Raw genomic sequence first — 18,779 nt, 5'->3', positions numbered from 1 at the left:
TATGCCTTTCCAAATGCTCATAAAACCTACCTCTCAGGAATTTTTCCAATAACTTACCAACCACTGAAGTAAGACTCACTGGTCTATAATTTCCTGGGCTATCCCTGCTCCCCTTCTTGAACAATGGAACAACATCTGCAACCCTCCAATCCTCCGGAACCTCTCCTGTCCCCATTGATGATGCAAAGATCATCACCAGAGGCTCAGCAATCTCCTCTATTGCCTCCCACAGTAGCCTGGGGTACATCTCGTCCAGTCCCAGTGACTTATCCAACTTGATGCTTTCCAAAACCTCCAGCACATCCTCTTTCTTAATACGAGGGGTGATTGATAAGTTCATGGCCCAAGGTAGAAAGAGTCATTTTTAGAAAACCTAGCACAGTTATTTTTCAACATAGTCCTCTCCTACATTTACACACTTAGTCCAGCAGTCGTGGAGCATACGAATCTTGGACCTCCAGAAAGTGTCCACAGCAGGGGTGATTGATAAGTCCGTGGCCTAAGGTAGAAGGAGATGAGTTATACAGCTCTCGTTACATGCACATGCAGGTCAACTCTTTAGTGATTACGCAGAAAGTTTTCAGTTAATAACTTACCTCCTTCCACCTTAGGCCACAAGTTTATCAATCACCCCTAATGAATTATTAACTGATGAGTTATTAAAGTCAAACATTCTGCTTAATCACTCAAAGAGTTGAACTGCATGTGCATGTAATGAGAGCTGTATAACTCATCTCCTTCTACCTTAGGCCACAAACTTATCAAACACCCCTGCTGTGGACACTTTCTGGAGATCCAAGATTCATATGCTCCATGACCACTGGACTAAATGTGTAAATGTAGGCGGGGACAATGTTGAAAAATAAATGTGCTAAGTTTTCTAAAAATGACTCCTTCTACCTTAGGCCACAAACTTATCAATTACCCCTCGTATCTATACGCTCAAGCTTTTCAGTCCGCTGTAAATCATCCCTACAATCACCAAGATCCTTTTCCGTAGTGAATACTGAAGTAAAGTATTCATCAAGTACCTCTGCTATGTCCTTCAGTTCCAAACGCACTTTTCCACTGTCACACTTGATTGGTCCTATTCTCTCACGTCTTATCCTCTTGCTCTTCACATACTTGTAGAATGCCTTGGGGTTTTCCTTAATCTTGTCCATCAAGGCCTTTTCATGGCCCCTTCTAGCTCTCCTAATTCCATTCTGAAGCTCCTTCCTGCTTGTCTTATAATCTTTTCAATCTCTATCATTACTTAGTTTTTTGAACCTTTCGTAAGCTTTTTTTTTGTTCTTGACTAGATTTACAACAGCCTTCGTATACCATGGTTCCTGTACCCTCCAATTCTTTCCATCTCATTGGGACGTACCTATGCAGAACTCCATGCAAATATCCCCTGAACGTTTGCCACACTTCTTCCATACATTTCCCTGAGACCATCTGTTCCCAATTTATGCTTTCAAGTTCCTGCCTGATAGCCTCATATTTCCCTTTACTTTAATTAAACTCTTCCCTAACTTGTCTGTTCTTATCCCTCTCCAATGCTATGGTAAAGGAGATAGAATTGTGATCACTGTCTCCAAAATGCTCTCCCACGGAGAGACCTGACACCTGACCAGGTTCATTTCCCAATACCAGACCAAGTACAGCCTCTCTTCTTGTAGGCTTATCTACATAGTGTTTCAAGAAACCTTCTTGAACACATCTAACAAACTCCACCCCATCTAAACCCCTTGCTCTAGGGAGATGCCAATCAATATTTGGGAAATTAAACTCTCTCATCATGACAACCCTGTTATTATCTCTTCTGCTCCTCGATGTCACTGTTACTATTGGGAGGTCTATAACAAAACACCCAGTAGAGTTATTGACCCCTTCCTTGTCCTAGCTTACACCTACAGAGACTCTGTAGACAATCCCCCCATGACTTCCTCCTTTTCTGCAGCCATGACACTATCTCTGATCAACATTGTCATGACCCCCCCACCTCTTTTGCCACCTTCTCTGTCCTTTCTGAAACGTCTAAAGCCTGGCACTCCAAGTAACCATTCCTGCCCCTGAACCACCCAAGTCTCTGTAATGGCCACAATATCATAGCTCCAAGAACTGATCCATGCTTTAAGCTCATCCACTTTGTCCATGATACTCCTTGCATTAAAATAGACACATCTCAAACCACTAGTCTGAGTGTATCCCTTCTCGATCACCTGCTTATCTTCCCTCTCGCACTGTCTATAAGCTTTCTCTATTTGCGAGCCAACCGTCTCTTCAGTTCGGTTCCCACTTCTCAGCAATTCTAGTTTAAACTCTCCCCAGTAGCCTTAGCAAACCTCCCCGCCAGGATATTGGTCCCCCTGGGATTCAAGTGCAACCCGTCCTTTTTGTACAGGTCACACCTGCTCCAAAACAGCTCCCAATGATCCAGAAATCTGAATCCCTGCCCCCTGCTCCAATCCCTCAGCCACACATTTATCCTCCACCTCATTCTATTCCTATACTCATTGTCATGTGGCATAGACAGTAATCCTGAGATTACTATCTTTCTGGTCCTGCTTCTGAACTTCCTTCATAACTCCCTGTAGTTTTTTTTTTAGGATCTCCTCCCTTTTCCTACCTATGTCGTTGGCACCAACATGTACCAAGACCTCTGTCTGTTCTCCTACCCACTTCAGGATATTGTAGATGTGATCAGATATATCCCAGACCCTGGCACCTGGGAGGCAAACTACCAACTGTGTTTCTTTCCTGCATCCACAGAATCGCCTGTCTGACCCCCTAACTATAGAGTCCCTATTACTGCTGCCATCCTCTTCCTTTCCCTACCCTTCTGAGCCACCGGCCCAGACTCTGTGCCAGAGGCATGGCCACTGTTGCTTCCACCAGGTAGGCCTAGGAGAAAGGTACTTGCTTTCTACTCATTCTATGCCTCTCATATCTCATAAACCTCTATCAGATCTCCCCTCAGGCCACAAAGAGTGGGATTTCCTGGTAGCCACCCATTTCAATTCTCCTTCCCATTCCCATTCCGACACGTCAGTCTACTGCAGCAAAAAGGCCACACTCAGGTTGAGGAGCAACACCTTATATTCTCTCTGGGTCGCCTCTAACCTAAAGGCCTAAATATTTTCCAAACTTCCAGTAATTGACCCCCCAAATCACCATTACCCATTCTTGTTTCCATCTCACACCTTCTCTTCTTACCTCCCTCTTTTGCCTCCTCCCCCTTCCCTTTCTTCCATGGCCTTCTGTTCTCTCCTGTCAGATTCCCCCTTCTCTTTCACCAATTTCCCAGCTCTTTACTTTACCCCCTCCCCTTCTCACGGTTTCACCAATCACCTGCCACCTTGTACGTTTCCTCCCCTCCCCCCACTTTCCTATTTTGACTTCTTCCCCCTTCCTTTCCAGTCCTGATGAAGGATCTTGGCCCAAAACGTCAAATGTTTATTCCCATCCATAGGTGCTGCCTGATCTGCTGAGCTCCTCCAGCACTTTGAGTGAAATGATCTGGATTTCCAGTATCTGCGGGAGCTCTTGTATCCCTTCATTAATTGCCCTTGACCTTGCTAGGGCATTTTGGCAACCTGTTGTTCAGGGTTATTTGTATATAGAAAAAAAAACACCCCGCTACAAGTTAAATGCTCTTGTCTGAAAGAAATTGGTGAATGAGTTGGGTCCTTGTAGCAACCCAGTAGTTTTGTGGTCACCATTAATATTGTCAAGATGCAGGTTACAAACTGAATTTAAACCGTAATGATGTAAGGACCCATCTCACTCACTAATTTCTTTCAGACAAGAGCATTACCTTGCAGCAGGGTGCTGCCTATATATAGCCCTGGATAGCAGGTTGCTGAAATGCCCTAGCAAGGGCATTTAGGGAAGCATAATAATGAATGGGTTATTTTCTCTGGAGCAGCAGAGGCTGGGAGGAGACCAGATAGAAGTTTCTTGATTAAGACGTGGAAAATAAATTCAGCTATAGGGCACGGTAGCCCAGTGGTTAACACAATCACCTTACAGCGACAGCCATCACTGATAGAAGTTCGGATCCTGTCGCTGTATGTAAGGAGTTAGTAGATGCTCCCCTTGACTGTGTGGGTTTCCTCCAGATGCTCCAGTTTCCTCCCATGTTCCGAAGACATACAGTTTAGGTTAGTAAGTTGTGGGCATGTTACGTTGGCGCTGGAGGTGTGGTGACACTAGTGGGCTGCGTCCAGCACAGTCCTCAGCCTGTGTTGCTCGTTGACACAAAACAACGCATGTCACTGTATGTTTTGACGTAGTCATGACAAATAAATCTCACGTTTAAAATCTATAAACGGTGAGTTTATGACTGCAGATCTCTGGATGGTTAGTTAATTCCTCGGAGTTGGTGGTTTGGTAATTCAACTGCTGCACGGCCAGATTTACTGTGGAACATTATTGCCTTCAACATAACTGAAGTTGGGCAGTGGAGTAAAATATTCATTTCTGACTCTACATATCTTCCCAGGCACTCTAATTAAGCTCTAATCCAATGCCAGTGATGATCCTGACAAAAGGAAAGCAGGCTGTGTACACATTGGCTACGTGCGTTTCTTTCACTGCACTTCCCCGCAGAACTCACTTGGATTTGACCTTGCAGGTGGAAGGATAACCCAGCTGTTCCGGATGGGCTGCTGTACGAGGGAGTGTGGGAGAATCCAAGGCAATTCTCAGGGGGAAGTGCAGCCCAAAGCTCGTCGCTCCAGTCCTTCGATGAGTTTTTGGGAGTACGTCACAAAGAGCAAAGTGGTAAGCGTTGTCTGCCATGCCTTTTCAGTCTAATGTTTGGGCGTAAAGAACAGGGAGAGGTTTGACCTCTGTTGAATGAGAAATTGCAATGTCAAAATCCATTTGAGTTCTGTTGAACTGAATTGCAAAATGTTCAAACTGCTCTCATTTTCATGTTAATAAATTCCAACCCTACTCACAAGTTTTACATTACGATCTGACGCATTAACTGAAATCCCTCCTAACTGAAGTGGCTACTTTGATTTGGGTTTCAATTCCCCGTCGCAGAAAGGACAGGTCAATGTTTCAAGTGTTAGTCTGCATGTACTTAGGATCTTGGTTTGACTGAGATGAAAGGTATGATGCCAGGAGAAGTTCTTGTATTTCTGGCACAGAAGAATGTTCAATTTATTAGTTCCAGCCAAGGCATGTAAGGTGTGGCTTATTCTCCCAATCTACCACCTCAGTGGGTATAGTATGGTCATGCACTTTGGTGGAAGAAGTAAACAGGCAGACTATGATTTAGATGGAGAGAGAATTCAAAACGCAGAGATGCAAAGGCACTTGTGAGCTCTTGTGCAAGACAACCTAAAGGTTAACCTCCAGGTTGAGTTGGTTGTGAAGAACGTGAGTGCAATGTTGGCATTCATTTCTAGAGGTGTAGAATATAAGAGTCGGGATGTGATGTGGAGGCTCTATAAGGCACTCGTGAGACCACACTCGGAGTATTGAGTGCAGTTTTGGAACCTTATTTTAGAAAGGTTCTACTGACATTGGAGAGGGGTCAGAGAAGATTCACGAGAATGATTCCAGGAATGAAAGGGTTACCACATGTGGGATGTCTGGCAGCTCTTGGGCTGTATTCCCTGGAGTTCAGGAGAAAGAGGGGGTTTCTCATAGAAACATTCCAAATGTTAAAAGGCCTGAACAGATTAGATATGGCAATGTTATTTCCCATGGTAGGGGAGTCTAGGACAAGAGGGCATGACTTCAGGATTGAAGGAGGTTCTTTTAGAACTGAGATGCGAAGAAATTACTTTAGTCAGAGGGTGGTAAATCTGTGGAATTTTTTGCCATGAGCAGCTGTGGAGGCCAAGTCTTTGGGTGTATTTATGGCAGAGAAAGATAGGCTCTTGATTAGCCAGGGCATCATAGGGTATGGGGTGAAAGCAGGGGAGTGGGAATGACTGGACGAAGCGCCATGAGTGAATGGCGGAGCAGACTCAATGTACTTCTGCTCCTATATCCTATGGTCTTATAGTTCATTTTATCTACCCATTACTTAACTGGGTTATTTTCTAAAGACTCTGCGAATTCACAAAAGAAAAATGAATGATTTTTCTGGACAAAATGTTGGGGGAAATCAGCACGCCAGGCAGCATCTATAGAAAAAGTTCAGTCTGGCCTGCTGAGTTTCTCCAGCATTGTGTGTGTGTGTGTGTGTATGTGTGTGTGCAAGTGCATGCGTGCATGTGCGTGTGCGTGTGTGCGGTTTGGATTTCCAGCATCTGCAGATTTTCTCTTGCTTGTGATTTGATTTCTGGACGTGGCCAATCGTTTATTAGGGCACACCCAGCAATTCCCAGAGCAATGGGCAATAAGGTCAGAGTGTCCCAGCCAGTGATGGAAGCCCCAGCCTGACTAGCTGAGCTCAGCTGTCCATTTTCCAACGACACTCTGTCACTGGGTCCCATAGATCCAGCAGCCAAGCAGAACCTCATTGATCTCACACAGATCTCGAAGGCCAATCACTAAACTGGGGAAAGAGGCTGTAGGGGAGGAAGGGAAAAATAAAGTGCTATTTATATAAGAAAAATGCTTTGTTTACTGTTTTGAAGTTATTTAGCAGCACTTTACACTTAGAAGATTAAATATAATTTAAACTTTTTAACCACATAACAATATAACTATTACAGCATGGAAACAGGCCCTTCTAGTCCGTGCCGAATGCTTACTCATATCTAATCCCACCGGCCTGCACTCATCCCATAACCCTTCATCCCTTTTCTGTCCATATACCTATCCCATTTTTTTTTAAATGACAATATCGAACCTGCCTCTACCACTTCTACTAGAAGCTCATTCAACACAGCTACCACTCTCTGAGTAAAAAAGTTCCCCTTTGTGTTACCCCTAAACTTTTGCCCCTTAACTCTCAACTCATGTCCTCTTGTTTGAATCTCCCCTACTCTCAATGGAAAAAGCCTATCCACGTCAACTCTATCTATTCCTCTCATAATTTTAAATACCTTTATCAAGTCCCCCCTCAACCTTCTACGCTCCAAAGAATAAAGACCTAACTTGTTCAACCTTTCTCTGTAACTGAGGTGCTGAAACACAGGTAATATTCCAGTAAAAAAAAATTAATTATGGAGTCATTTGATATATACAGAAAGTTGTTGGGAACAGGCCGGCAATATCATGAAGAATCGGACCCATGCTGTTTATGAACTGTTTGTCCCATTCCCATCAGGGAAGAGGCTGTGCAGCACCATACTCAAAGACAGGTACTTCCCCAATCCATCAACACCTCCACCCATTAACCCATCCTGGCACGTCCCACCATCACTACAAACACAACAGTTAGAGTCACTTCATGTACATACAGTTTATGTACGTGTGTGGTAGTACATTATGTTTGCTAGGATTGCTTTAATATTTATTTTTATTGTGCCTCGTGTTTTTTTCTGGAGTCATTTTGTTCTCCTTTATACTCATGTCCTGCGAATTGCCAAAAAACAATCTTGAATTGTGAATTCAAAAACATTGATGGATTTGGCCGCTGGCTAGACAGGGTAAGCTTGTAGTATCATAAATATGAGAAAGCCTGCAGGTGCTGGAAATCCAAAGCAGCACGCACAAGACGCTGGAGGAGCTCAGCAGGTCGGGGAGCGCCTTTGTAAATGAATAAAGAGTTGACGTTTCTGGCCAAGTTGCTTCTTCGGCATCATTTCCATAGATGTTACCTGACCTGCCGAGTTCCTCCAGCACTTTGTGAGTGTTACGTAGGCTTGTACTGTCTGTCAATGAGGCCTTATTGTGGCCTGCCCATGTCCTTCCTTTAGCTGACTGGCTAACCTCCTGCCTGATAGAAACAACATGGCTGACCTTTCAAACCCAGGTAAGCAAAGCTCTCTGAATATGCAGGTATACGCAGAAACAACAAACCATAGAAATGTCATTAAGATAAGCACTTTGTATTAATACAGCTGTCACAAGCCATCAATAACGCAAACACTGCATGGTTTGCATCCAAGGGGGAAACTTAAATTATAACCATAGCTGCTCTTGACAGCAGTCGATTCGACTGAAAATAAAACTCAGCAAAAGGAATAAACAGAATGGACTCTTCTCACCAAAGCAGTTTGTATTATTGAAAAGTTTCAAGGGAATACTGTACGTAGAAGGTGGCAAATACTAATAATCTCATGGAGTCAGTTCAGATTGGCAAAAAATCTCCTCCAAAATCTCCATCAGCACAGGGGTACCGCAGGGGTGTGTACTTAGTCCTCTGCTCTACTCACTTTACACCTATGACTGTTCGGCTAAGTGCAGATGCAATGCCATAGACAAGTTTGCTGATGCACCACTGTTGTGGGCTGTGTCAAAGGGGATAATGAATCAGCATACAGGAAGGAGATTGAAAGTTTGGCCAAATGGTGTAGTAACAACAACTTCTCACTCAATGTCAATAAGAACAAGGAACTAATAGTTTCAAAGGTAGACTTCAGGAAAGGGAAACCAGAGGTCCATGAGCCAGTAATTATCAGAGAAGCAGAGGTGGAGAGGGTCAGTAACTTTAAATTCCTGGGGTGTCGCTACCTTGGAGAACCTGGCTTGGATCCCTCATATAAATACAATCGCAAAGAAAGCTCAACAGCACCTGTACTTCCTCTGGAGTGTGCGGTGGTTTGGCATGTCATTGAAAACTTTGGCAAACTTGTGTGTTAGAAAGTGTGCTGACTGGCTGCACTACAGCCTGGTATAGGAGCACCAAAGACTTTGAGCAGAAAATCCTACAAAGGGTAGTGGATTTGGCCCAGTACATCACTGGTAAAACCCTCCCAACCGCTGGGCAGCATCTGTCATCAAAGATCCTCACCACTCAGGACAGGCTCTTTTCTTGCTGCTGTCATCAGGTAGAAGGTACAAGAGCCTTAGGACTCGCACCACCAGAAGTTACTACCCCTCCACAATCAGGCTTTTGAACAAATGAGGATAACTCCACTTATTTATGGACTCTTTTATATTTTTACTTCATACTTGTTATTTATTGATATTTACTTAGCTCTGTGTTTGCACAGTTCATTTATTGTTTATAGTTCCTAATGTGTATGATTTACAGTTACCTTTCTATAGATTTGTAAGTATAGAAACGTAGAAACATAGAAAACCTACAGCACAATACAAGCCCTTCAGCCCACAAAGCTGTGCCGAACATGTCCCTACCTTAGAAGTTACCTAGGGTTACCTCTAACCCTTTATTTTTATAAGCTCCATGTACCTATCCAGGAATCTCTAAAAAAAACCTATCATATCCGCCTCCACCACTGCCACCGGCAGCCCATTCCCCGCACTCACCACTCGCTGCGTAAAAAACTTACCCCTAACATCTCCTCTGTACCTACTTCCAAGCACCTTAAAACTGTGCCCTCTCGTACTAGCCATTTCAGCCCTGGGGAAAAGCCTCTGACTATCCACGCGATCAATGCCTCTCATCATTTTGTACTCCTCTAACAGGTCACCTCTTATCCTCTGTCACTCCAAGGAGTAAAGGCCGAGAAAAAGAATTCCTGTAGAAAAAGAATCTCAGGGTTGTATGTGGTGACATGTATTTACTCTAATAATAAATTTTGCTTTGAACTTTGAGCAAAAAACAAGTTGGTGAAGGAACTCAGCAGATTGAGGTGCATTTGTGGAGACAAAGGGATGGCTGATATTTCATGTTTTGACATAGGGTCTCAACTCAAACATTAGTTATTGTTTTGTCTTTACAATGCTACCCGACTCTCTGAGATCCTCATACTCCACAGTCGGCAGTCTCTTCTGTCTCCAAAAATGTTCTCTTGTCTGAAATGGACACTTGAATTGACATGTCTATTGTCTTCACATTTGTCACTGGGCTACGATCAGCAGGGAAACTGGTCTCAAGTTTAATTGCATTGTTACTGAGGTTAGTTGTAGTAAATCCACAGAGATTCAAGCTTGTTTGATTCAATCTAGAATGTTATGAACTGTTATTCTGCCTTGATTCCTGTGCACAAGTGGAAAGGAGAAAGAAATAATTGTTACCTTGGATTCGATGCAGCATAAAAAAACAAAATAAGATAAAGAACATAATTATAATATAAACACAATAAATATAAATACATAAGATATCATACACATAGGTGGATTGTATGCCTATAAAGTGATACTAGACACAACAGAGTATGTACAACAGGAAATGATAAGGTCGTGGTGTTTGGGCGTTGTATAGGGGTGGATGAGTAGGTGGAGATGTTGATCAGCCTTACTGTTTGAGTCTGGTGGTTCTGGTGTGGACGTTACGTCCCATCCTCCCTGACAGGACTGGGACAAACCGTCCATGAGCAAGGTGGGTGGGATCCTTCCTGATGTTACTGGCTCCTTTCCAGCATCTTTCTGTATATATGTGGACATGAAAGGATGATATTTCTCCAAATGTGGATTGACACAGTGGCACATCAACATATTCAGGTCATGGTCAGGTTTCATAGAACATCAAACGTAGAAAATCTACAGCATATTACAGGCCCTTCAGCCCACAATGTTGTGCTGACCACGAACCTACTCCAGAAACTGTTTAGAATTTCCCTACTGCGTAGCCCTCTATTTTTCTAAGCTCCATGTACCTATTTGAGAGTCTCTTAAAAGACCCTATTGTATCCGCCTTTACCACCATTGCTGGCAGTGCATTCCAGCCACACCACTCTCTGTGTGAAAAACTTACCCCTGACATCCCCCTTGTACCTACTTCCAAGCACCTTAAAACTATACCCCCTCGTGTTAGCCATTTCAGCCCTGGGAAAAAGCCTCTTGCTATCCACTGGATCATTGCCTCTCTTCATCTTATTCACCTCCGTCACATCACCTCTCATCCTCCATTGCTCCAAGGAGAAAAGGCTGAGTTCACTCAGCCTATTCTCATAAGGCATGCTCTACAATCCAGGCAACATCCTTGTAAATCTCCTCTGCACCCTTTCTATTGCATCCACATCCTTCCTGTAGTGAGATGACCAGAACTGAGCACAGTACTCCAATGGGGTCTAAATAAGGTCTTATATAGCTGTTACATTACCTCAGTCCCATGGTTGATGAAGGGCAGCACACCATACGCCTTCTTAACAATGCTTTATGCAACTGAATGAAGCAATATTATAACAAAACATTTTCACATACTGGGGCAACAAATGCAATCAAATAACTCACAGAGTACCGGCAGGCACGTCCCCTCCATAGAGTGAGGGTTGCAAAAGTAGAACATGTAGAATGTAACGTTTGCAAGAGTTTCATGATAGATGACATAAGGGTAAGGCATCATGTGAGGACATAGAGTCAGTCATAGAGCATTACAGCACAGAAACACGCCTTTGGCCAATTTAGTCCATTATGAACTGTTATTCTGCCTTGACCTGTAGTCCTCCATATCCTTCCCACTTGTGTACTTATCCAAATTTCTCTTAAATGTTGGAATTGCACTGGTATCCACAATTTCCACTGGCAGCTCGTATCACATTCACATCACCCTCTTTGTGAAGAAGTCCCTCCTCGGGTTCCCCTTAAATTTTCACTTTTCACCCTTCAATCTATGAACTCTGGTTCTCGCCTCACCCAGCTTCAGTAGGGAAAAAAACCTGATTGCATTTATCCCATTTTGTATGCCTCTATCAAATCTTCCCTTTTTTTCCTGTGATCCAGACAATATTTCTCAGGTTCTCAAGTCACAGCACCATCCTTGTAATTTTCTTTGTATATTTTCAATATTATTGATATATTTCTAGCAAGAAGGTGACCTGAACTGTTCAGAATACTTGAAAGTTGGCCTCACCACCATTTTAGATAACTTCAACATAACATCCCATCTACTGTACCCAATACTTTGATTATAAAGGCTTATGTGCAAAAGCTCTCCTTGCCACCCTATCTACATGTGTCACTACTTCCAACAGTTTGGAAATCAGTATTTCCAGATCCCTTTGTTCTACCACATTCCTCGGTTCTCTATCATACACTGTGTAGGTCCTACCCTGGCGTGTCCAACCAAAATACATAACCTCACACTTGTCTGCATTAAATTCCACCCGCCATTTTGTAGCCCATTTTCCCACCTGTCTAGATTCTGCTGCAAGCCTCGATAGCCTTCCTTACTGCCCACTACACCCCCAACCTTGGCATTATCTGCAAATTTGTTGATCCAGTTTACCTAATCATCATCCGTATCATTAATGTAGATGGCAATCAACCACAGACCAAGCACTGATGCCATCTACTACCATTCTCCTGCTGAGCCAAAGCCCAATCCAGTTTATTCATTCAGGAGGAACTTTCTGAACCAGCCTCCACTGCAGGGCTTTGTTAGACATGGTCTACTATGTGAAAGCCACGTTGACTATCCATAATGAACTCTGTTTATCCAAATATTTATATATCCTGTTCCTTAGAATACCTTTCAATAACTTACACTACTGACATCAGGCTCACCAGCCTATTCCTAGAGTCTTTAATGAAGAATAGAACAATGCTTGCTATCCTCCAGTCCTCTGGCACTTCAAATGTGTTTTAGACTTTTTGAATACCTCTTACAGGACTCCTACAATTTCCACACTAGCCTCCCACTTGGTCCAAGGGGACATCTTGTCAGGGTCTGGTGACATCCACCATAATTTGCCTCAAGGCAGCAAGCACCTCCCCTTCTGTAATCAGGATACAGTGCATGACTTCATTAGTGTTATGCCTCAGTTATACAGACTCTGTCTCCATCTCCTCAGTGTATATAGATTAAAAAAAAACTGTTCAAGATTTCCCACATCTCTTTCAGCTCCATGTGATAGACCTCTTTGATATTCATTTTTTGACCCTTGTTATCCTTTTGCTTTGAACATATCTAGTATAGAAGCCCTTGGGATTCACATCACTTTGCCTGCTAGAAAAACCTCATGCCTTCTTTTAGCCCTCCTGATCTCCTGTCCTTGTGCATTTCTTATGCTCCTCAAGTGCGTCCTTTGTTCTTTGCTGTTACACCTGCCACACACCTTTTCCCTAACCAGGGCCTCAATATCCCTTCAAAAAAAAACAGGGTTCTTTGAACCAGTTAGCCTTGCCTTTTATTTTAACAGGAAAATTACAACTTTGTGCTTCCAATATTTTACTTTTGAAGGACTCCCATTTACCATTTGTCAAAAAACAACCCATTCCCATCCACAACTATCAAAACCTTTTTGATGCCTTCAAAACTGGCCTTTCTCCTGCTTAGAATCTCAACCCAAGGACTAGTCCTATCCTTCTTCATGTGCATCTCATCTCGGAGCAGTTAGTGTGGGAAATTGTGTGAGATCACTTCTGTTAAACCTTTGGATATTTACCAACGACTTGGTTTGTTCAAGGAAAGCGGAGAGAGTGTTGGGAGAGATGAGCAAGCAATTGAGAGGAGAGAGGTTTGTTCAGGTGCTTGGCTAGAATGGTCTGTCAGGTGACCAGGACCAGAGTTGACAAATGAATTTGGGGAGGGGGTATTCTAGCAGATTACTCAGGATGGGGGAGAAGAATTCAGCCAGGTAATTTGGGTAGGGTTAGATTAGGCTTGACTAATCTGTTGGAGTTTTTTGAGGGTGTAACAAGGATGTTAGACGAGGGTAAGCCAGTGGATGTTGTGTACCTAGATTTTCAGAAGGCATTCGATAAGGTGCCACATAGGAGATTGGTGAGTAAAATCAGAGCTCATGGCATTGGGGGCAGGGTTTCAACATGGATAGAAAACTGGTTGGCAGATAGAAAGCAAAGGGTAGCAGTGAATGGGTGTTTCTCGGACTGGCTGGAGGTGATTAGTGGGGTACCACAGGGCTCTGTATTGGGACCACAGCTCTTTATGATTTATGTCAACGATTTAGATGAGGGCATTGAAAACTATATCAGCAAGTTTGCTGACGATACTAAACTGGGTGGCAGTGTGACATGCGAAGAGGACGTTAGGAGAATACAGGGAGACTTGGATAGGCTGGGTGAGTGGGCAGATACTTGGCAGATGTCATTCAATGTGAATAAATGTGAAGTTATCCACTTTGGAAGCAGGAACAAGAGGGCAGAGTATTGTCTGAACGGTGTAGAGTTAGGTAAGGGAGAAATGCAAAAAGACCTAGGAGTCCTAGTTCACCAGTCAATGAAGGTGAATGAGCAAGTGCAACAGGCAGTGAAGAGGGCAAATGGAATGTTGGCCTTTGTTACAAGGAGAATTGAGTACAAGAGCAAGGATGCCCTTTTGTATTTGTACAGGGCCCTGGTGAGACCACACCTGGAATATTGTGTACAGTTTTGGTCTCCAGGTTTAAGGAAGGACATTCTGGCAATTGAGGAATTGCAGCGTAGATTCACTAGGTTGATTCCTGGGATGGCAGGGCTGTCTTACGCAGAGAGATTGGAGAGATTGGGCTTGTGCACGCTGGAATTGAGGAGATTGAGAGGGGATCTGATTGAAACGTTTAAGATAATTAAAGGATTTGATAGGATTGAGGCAGGAAATATGTTCCAGATGTTGGGAGAGTCCAGTACCAGAGGGCATGGATTGAGAATAAGAGGTCAGTTATTTAAAACAGAGTTGAGGAAGTGCTTCTTCTCCCAGAGAGTTGTGGAGGTGTGGAATGCACTGCCTCGGAAGATGGTGGAGGCCAATTCTCTGGATGCTTTCAAGAAGGAGCTAGATAGATATCTGATGGATAGGGGAATCAAGGGATATGGGGACAAGGCAGGGACTGATAGTGAATGATCAGCCATGATCTCAGAATGGCGGTGCAGACTCAAGGGGCCGAATGGTCTACTTCTGCACCTATTGTCTATTGTCTATTAACTTAGTGGTCAGTGACACCTGAGAGAACAGGGAGAACAAACTTGATAAAATGTTGAAGAACACTGCGATTCTGGTTCATTGGCAAGACCAACAGCAGAGGAGTTGTGTACCCTCAGTTGTGTCCTAGACCAGGCCTCATTCAAGCCTTGTTGTGGCCACCAAGGAAGAAGATGCTGGAACTGGCCGTGTGCCGCTGGGTTCTGCAGCGGGCTGGAAGCTGGCCCCTCCCATCAGTGTTTGCTTAATGTGAGACAAGATGGATTGCACTATACAATATGAGGAATGCTGTGGGCTGTTCTCACAGAAATAAGGCTCTAGGACAAAATCCATGTCTACAGGCCAATGTTCAGTGTGTGTATTGGATTACTGGTAGAGGTTGGTGTGTGCGTTGTACTGTCGGTAACGGTCGAAAGGAGCATTGGACTGTCAGTAATGGTTGGTGTTTGCGTTGTACTGTCGGTAACGGTCGAAAGGAGCGTTGTTCTGTCAGTAATGTTCGGTAAGTGTGTTGTACTGTCGGTAACGGTCGAAAGGAGCATTGGACTGTCAGTAATGGTTGGTGTTTGCGTTGTACTGTCGGTAACGGTCAAAAGGAGCGTTGTTCTGTCAGTAATGTTCGGTAAGTGTGTTGTACTGTCGGTAACGGTCGAAAGGAGCATTGGACTGCCAGTAATGGTTGGAGACAAGCAAGAAAAAGTCTGCAGATGCTGGGCATCCAAGTAAAACACACAAAATGCTGCAGGAATTGAGCAGGCCAAACAGCATCTAGAAAAAGCGTATATTTTGGGCTGAAACCCTTCAGCAGGACTGGAGAAAACAAAAGTTGAGGATTAGATTTTTAAATCAGTTTTTTTCTCCAATCCTGCAAAAGGGTTTTTAGCCCAAATCGTCAACTGTATTATTTTCATAGATGCTGCCTGGCCTGCTGAGTTTCTCCAACATCTTGTGATTAATGGGTCGGGCGGGGGGAAGTGTTGGACTGTCAATAATAGTTGGGAGATACTTTGGACTGTCAGTAATGCTTGGGGTGAGCATTGGACTGTTGGTAAAGGTTGGGTGAGAGCATTGGAAAGTGGATAATGGTCGGGAGGACAGTTGGACTGTTGATGATGACTAGGGTGATTTTTAGCCCTGTTGATGGTCTTGTCGTGTGTTGGACAGATGAATGTAACTAGTTAAATGATGTAATGTGCTTATAGCATCACTTGTAAGGTACACTTGCTTGCATGGTTATTTGGTTAGATGTGACATTGAGAATAATTGCATCCAGGTTGACATATTGTCTTCTGATTAACAGCGGCATTCCTCCACCGGATGAGGGATTACATGCCACCGGCACACAAGGCATTTATCCAAGCCATTGCCTCAGGCCCATCCGTGCGAGAGTACATCATCTTACACCAGAGCCCCAGTCTCCGAGACGGATACAATGAATGCATACAGGCCCTCGTTAGTCTCAGGAGCTACCACATCACAGTGGTCACTCGGTACATCACGATCCTGGCCTCCGGAGCGAAAGCAAAGAAGGGCAAGATCAGATGCACGCCTGATATCTTACAGAAAGCTCCAACGTCCCTGGAAGAGCGGGGGACTGGCGGCTCGATAATTATGTCTCTGCTGAAAAGTGCACGGGACGCGACTAAAGAAATGATGATCAAAGAAAGAGAACAGCAGTGATTGAAGATAACTATTGCTTGTGGTAACTCAGAAGGATTATTTACAGATATAGCTGTGCAATGCTTGGTGCAAACACTGTGAATTATCAAGTACTTAGAAAATACTAACTGCCAGTGAGTCTGGCTAACTTTCCAATGATTAAACTGAAACACTGTATCACTTCTTGCAGCTACTTCAAAAGCTCGTTGTCTTGTCATTGAAGATAGTTAAATCTATTTCCTACCCTGTGATCATTCTTAAGTTTCCCGGATGCTTTTCTTTGTTGCATTGGATGCATTGCTCTTGCTCCAATCAATGCAATGGGCAAATTGCGATCCATATGTCCTGCATTGTCGCAATTGCCTCCTTGCACTACTGCTCAGGACTGCAGCAGTCTGCTGCGGTTCCGTGCATTCTGCCAGCACTGCTTGCTGGGCCGCTGCACAGATCTGAGCGGCGACTTGACATCCGACGGCAGAATATAAGGCCCGCCCATGAGCCTCTGATGCCTCTCTGACAGCAGGTGGTCTGAGACATTTAGAGACAACTGGAAAAATGTAAATAAAGTTCATGGAAGTATGAAATAAAACACATTTTAAAAGCACATTGAGCTGCTGTTATTTAATTAAAAATCTGATATATTCCATTGATTTAAATATTTCCTTGTGGTATTGGAGGTCCTTCAGCCCCTGAAGGTCTCTGCCAGACCCAGTACAATCCATGAGATTAATTCCCCCTCCTCTTCTCTCTCACATGTCCATTTCCTCTCCCTTGATGATCCTACCATGAACCAATTTACTGATGAAACGGGAGGATGCTTTCCGGACGTGAGGGGGAATGGAAGTGGTCACAGACCAAGCGGAGGCCAGGATTGAACTTGCGTCAGCGACTCCATCTGTGGTGCCTCAGTGTAGCAGAGGTTATAGTTCTACAGTAGAACTATACTAGAGCATCAGCCCATGTGTTTACACATCCCCAATGTGGGACTTGATTCCTAACTCTGCAGTTTGAAGAGGTTGTGCTATGAATAGATCCATGATAAATAAAGCAATAACCTTCCCTTTCAAATAAAGTCTAATGACCCCATTCAAACAATGGCAGTCGTAAAACTGGCACAGAGTGTATCCTTTGGCTCAGCATCTACCGCTTGCTCCATCCCAGAGTCATTGGAGAGTGAGGGATGGAGCAAAGAGTTAGATGTGCAATAACTCCAGTGCATTCCCAAATTCCAAGTAGGAGCACTCAGGAATAATAGCAAATAATAATAACAGCTTATTTATACAGTACTTTTCATACAAAGGATGTAGTTGAGTGCTTTACAGTGGGGTAAAGTACAAACATGAAAATAAAAGGTAAGTTGTTGGTTAAAAGCTAGTTAGTTAAATAAATGGGCTTTGAGCAGTTTTTTTTTTAAGAGTCTACATCCCTTATAGTTTGAGGTGTTGAATTCCACAGTTTAGGAGGGTAGTTCTACACAGCTGACCTGCCAATTATTTTTTAAACCTAAGAGACAGGCAGAAGAAGACCTAGTTGCTCAAGCAGGATTACAAAGCAAAAATGGTTCTGCGATAGACTCTGGTCCCGGACCATTAAGAGCTTAAAAAACAAGAGAACTTTAAAATCAATTCCAAAAGATATAGGAAGCTGATGCTGACTAGCTAGGACTTTGAGAGAACTGCCAGCCATCTAGGAGCACATTCTAGCCGAATAAAAGCAGAGTAATACAGTAGGAAAGCAACACACACAAACTCATTTGTAAGAAGAAAATATTTTAAAGCATACTTTTGTTCAGCCCATGTTAAAGTACGAGTTAAAATATTTATTTAAGAAACGACACATCTCAGGATTTGAATTCCTTTGAAATCCCACTTTAAATGTAATAATTTGAGCATTCACTTTGCTGTCATCTTGTAAGTGGTCGGATTTGTAATGTGCAATAAAAGCTCTGCTTAACGGCACAACATTCCTACTAAAATATTATTGAATTTATTATTAAAAGATATATATTTTTATCAAACTTGCTTTCTGTTGTTGCAAATATAAGCAAGCAGCATCTTTATTGAATAAACTAAATTGGATTTAAAGAAAGTTTTTGAAAGAATTTATATTATTTTACATTCTTCTTGCCAGAATTGCTCTAATGCTCCTAACAATTTGAAGTAAGATATTCACGAGGTTAGGTATTATCAGACTGAGTGGATTCCTTTGGGAAGAGAAATAACCATTAATTCTGTTTCTCTCTTTGTAGATGCTGCCCAGCTTGCAAAGTATTTTAAGACCATAAAACATAAGA

The 18,779-nt window shown here is 43.2% G+C and overlaps 1 protein-coding gene across 2 annotated transcripts in view; it reads left to right on the top strand.

Annotated features, from left to right (window-relative positions):
- ido1 (indoleamine 2,3-dioxygenase 1) overlaps positions 1–18,442 on the top strand; it is a 45,899-nt gene extending 27,457 nt beyond the window's left edge. For both annotated transcript variants that reach the window (XM_059966136.1, XM_059966131.1), the window contains 2 exons: positions 4,622–4,770; positions 16,128–18,442. In XM_059966136.1, coding sequence (XP_059822119.1) covers positions 4,622–4,770; positions 16,128–16,507 — 529 coding nt within the window. In that variant the 3' untranslated portion in view covers positions 16,508–18,442. The remainder of the gene's footprint in view (positions 1–4,621; positions 4,771–16,127) is intronic.
- Positions 18,443–18,779: the final 337 nt, after the last annotated feature.

This window comes from Hypanus sabinus, chromosome 1 (genome assembly GCF_030144855.1).
Source record: "Hypanus sabinus isolate sHypSab1 chromosome 1, sHypSab1.hap1, whole genome shotgun sequence".
NCBI classification, from domain to species: Eukaryota; Metazoa; Chordata; class Chondrichthyes; order Myliobatiformes; family Dasyatidae; genus Hypanus; species Hypanus sabinus.
This window is presented reverse-complemented; position numbering and strand designations above follow the sequence as displayed.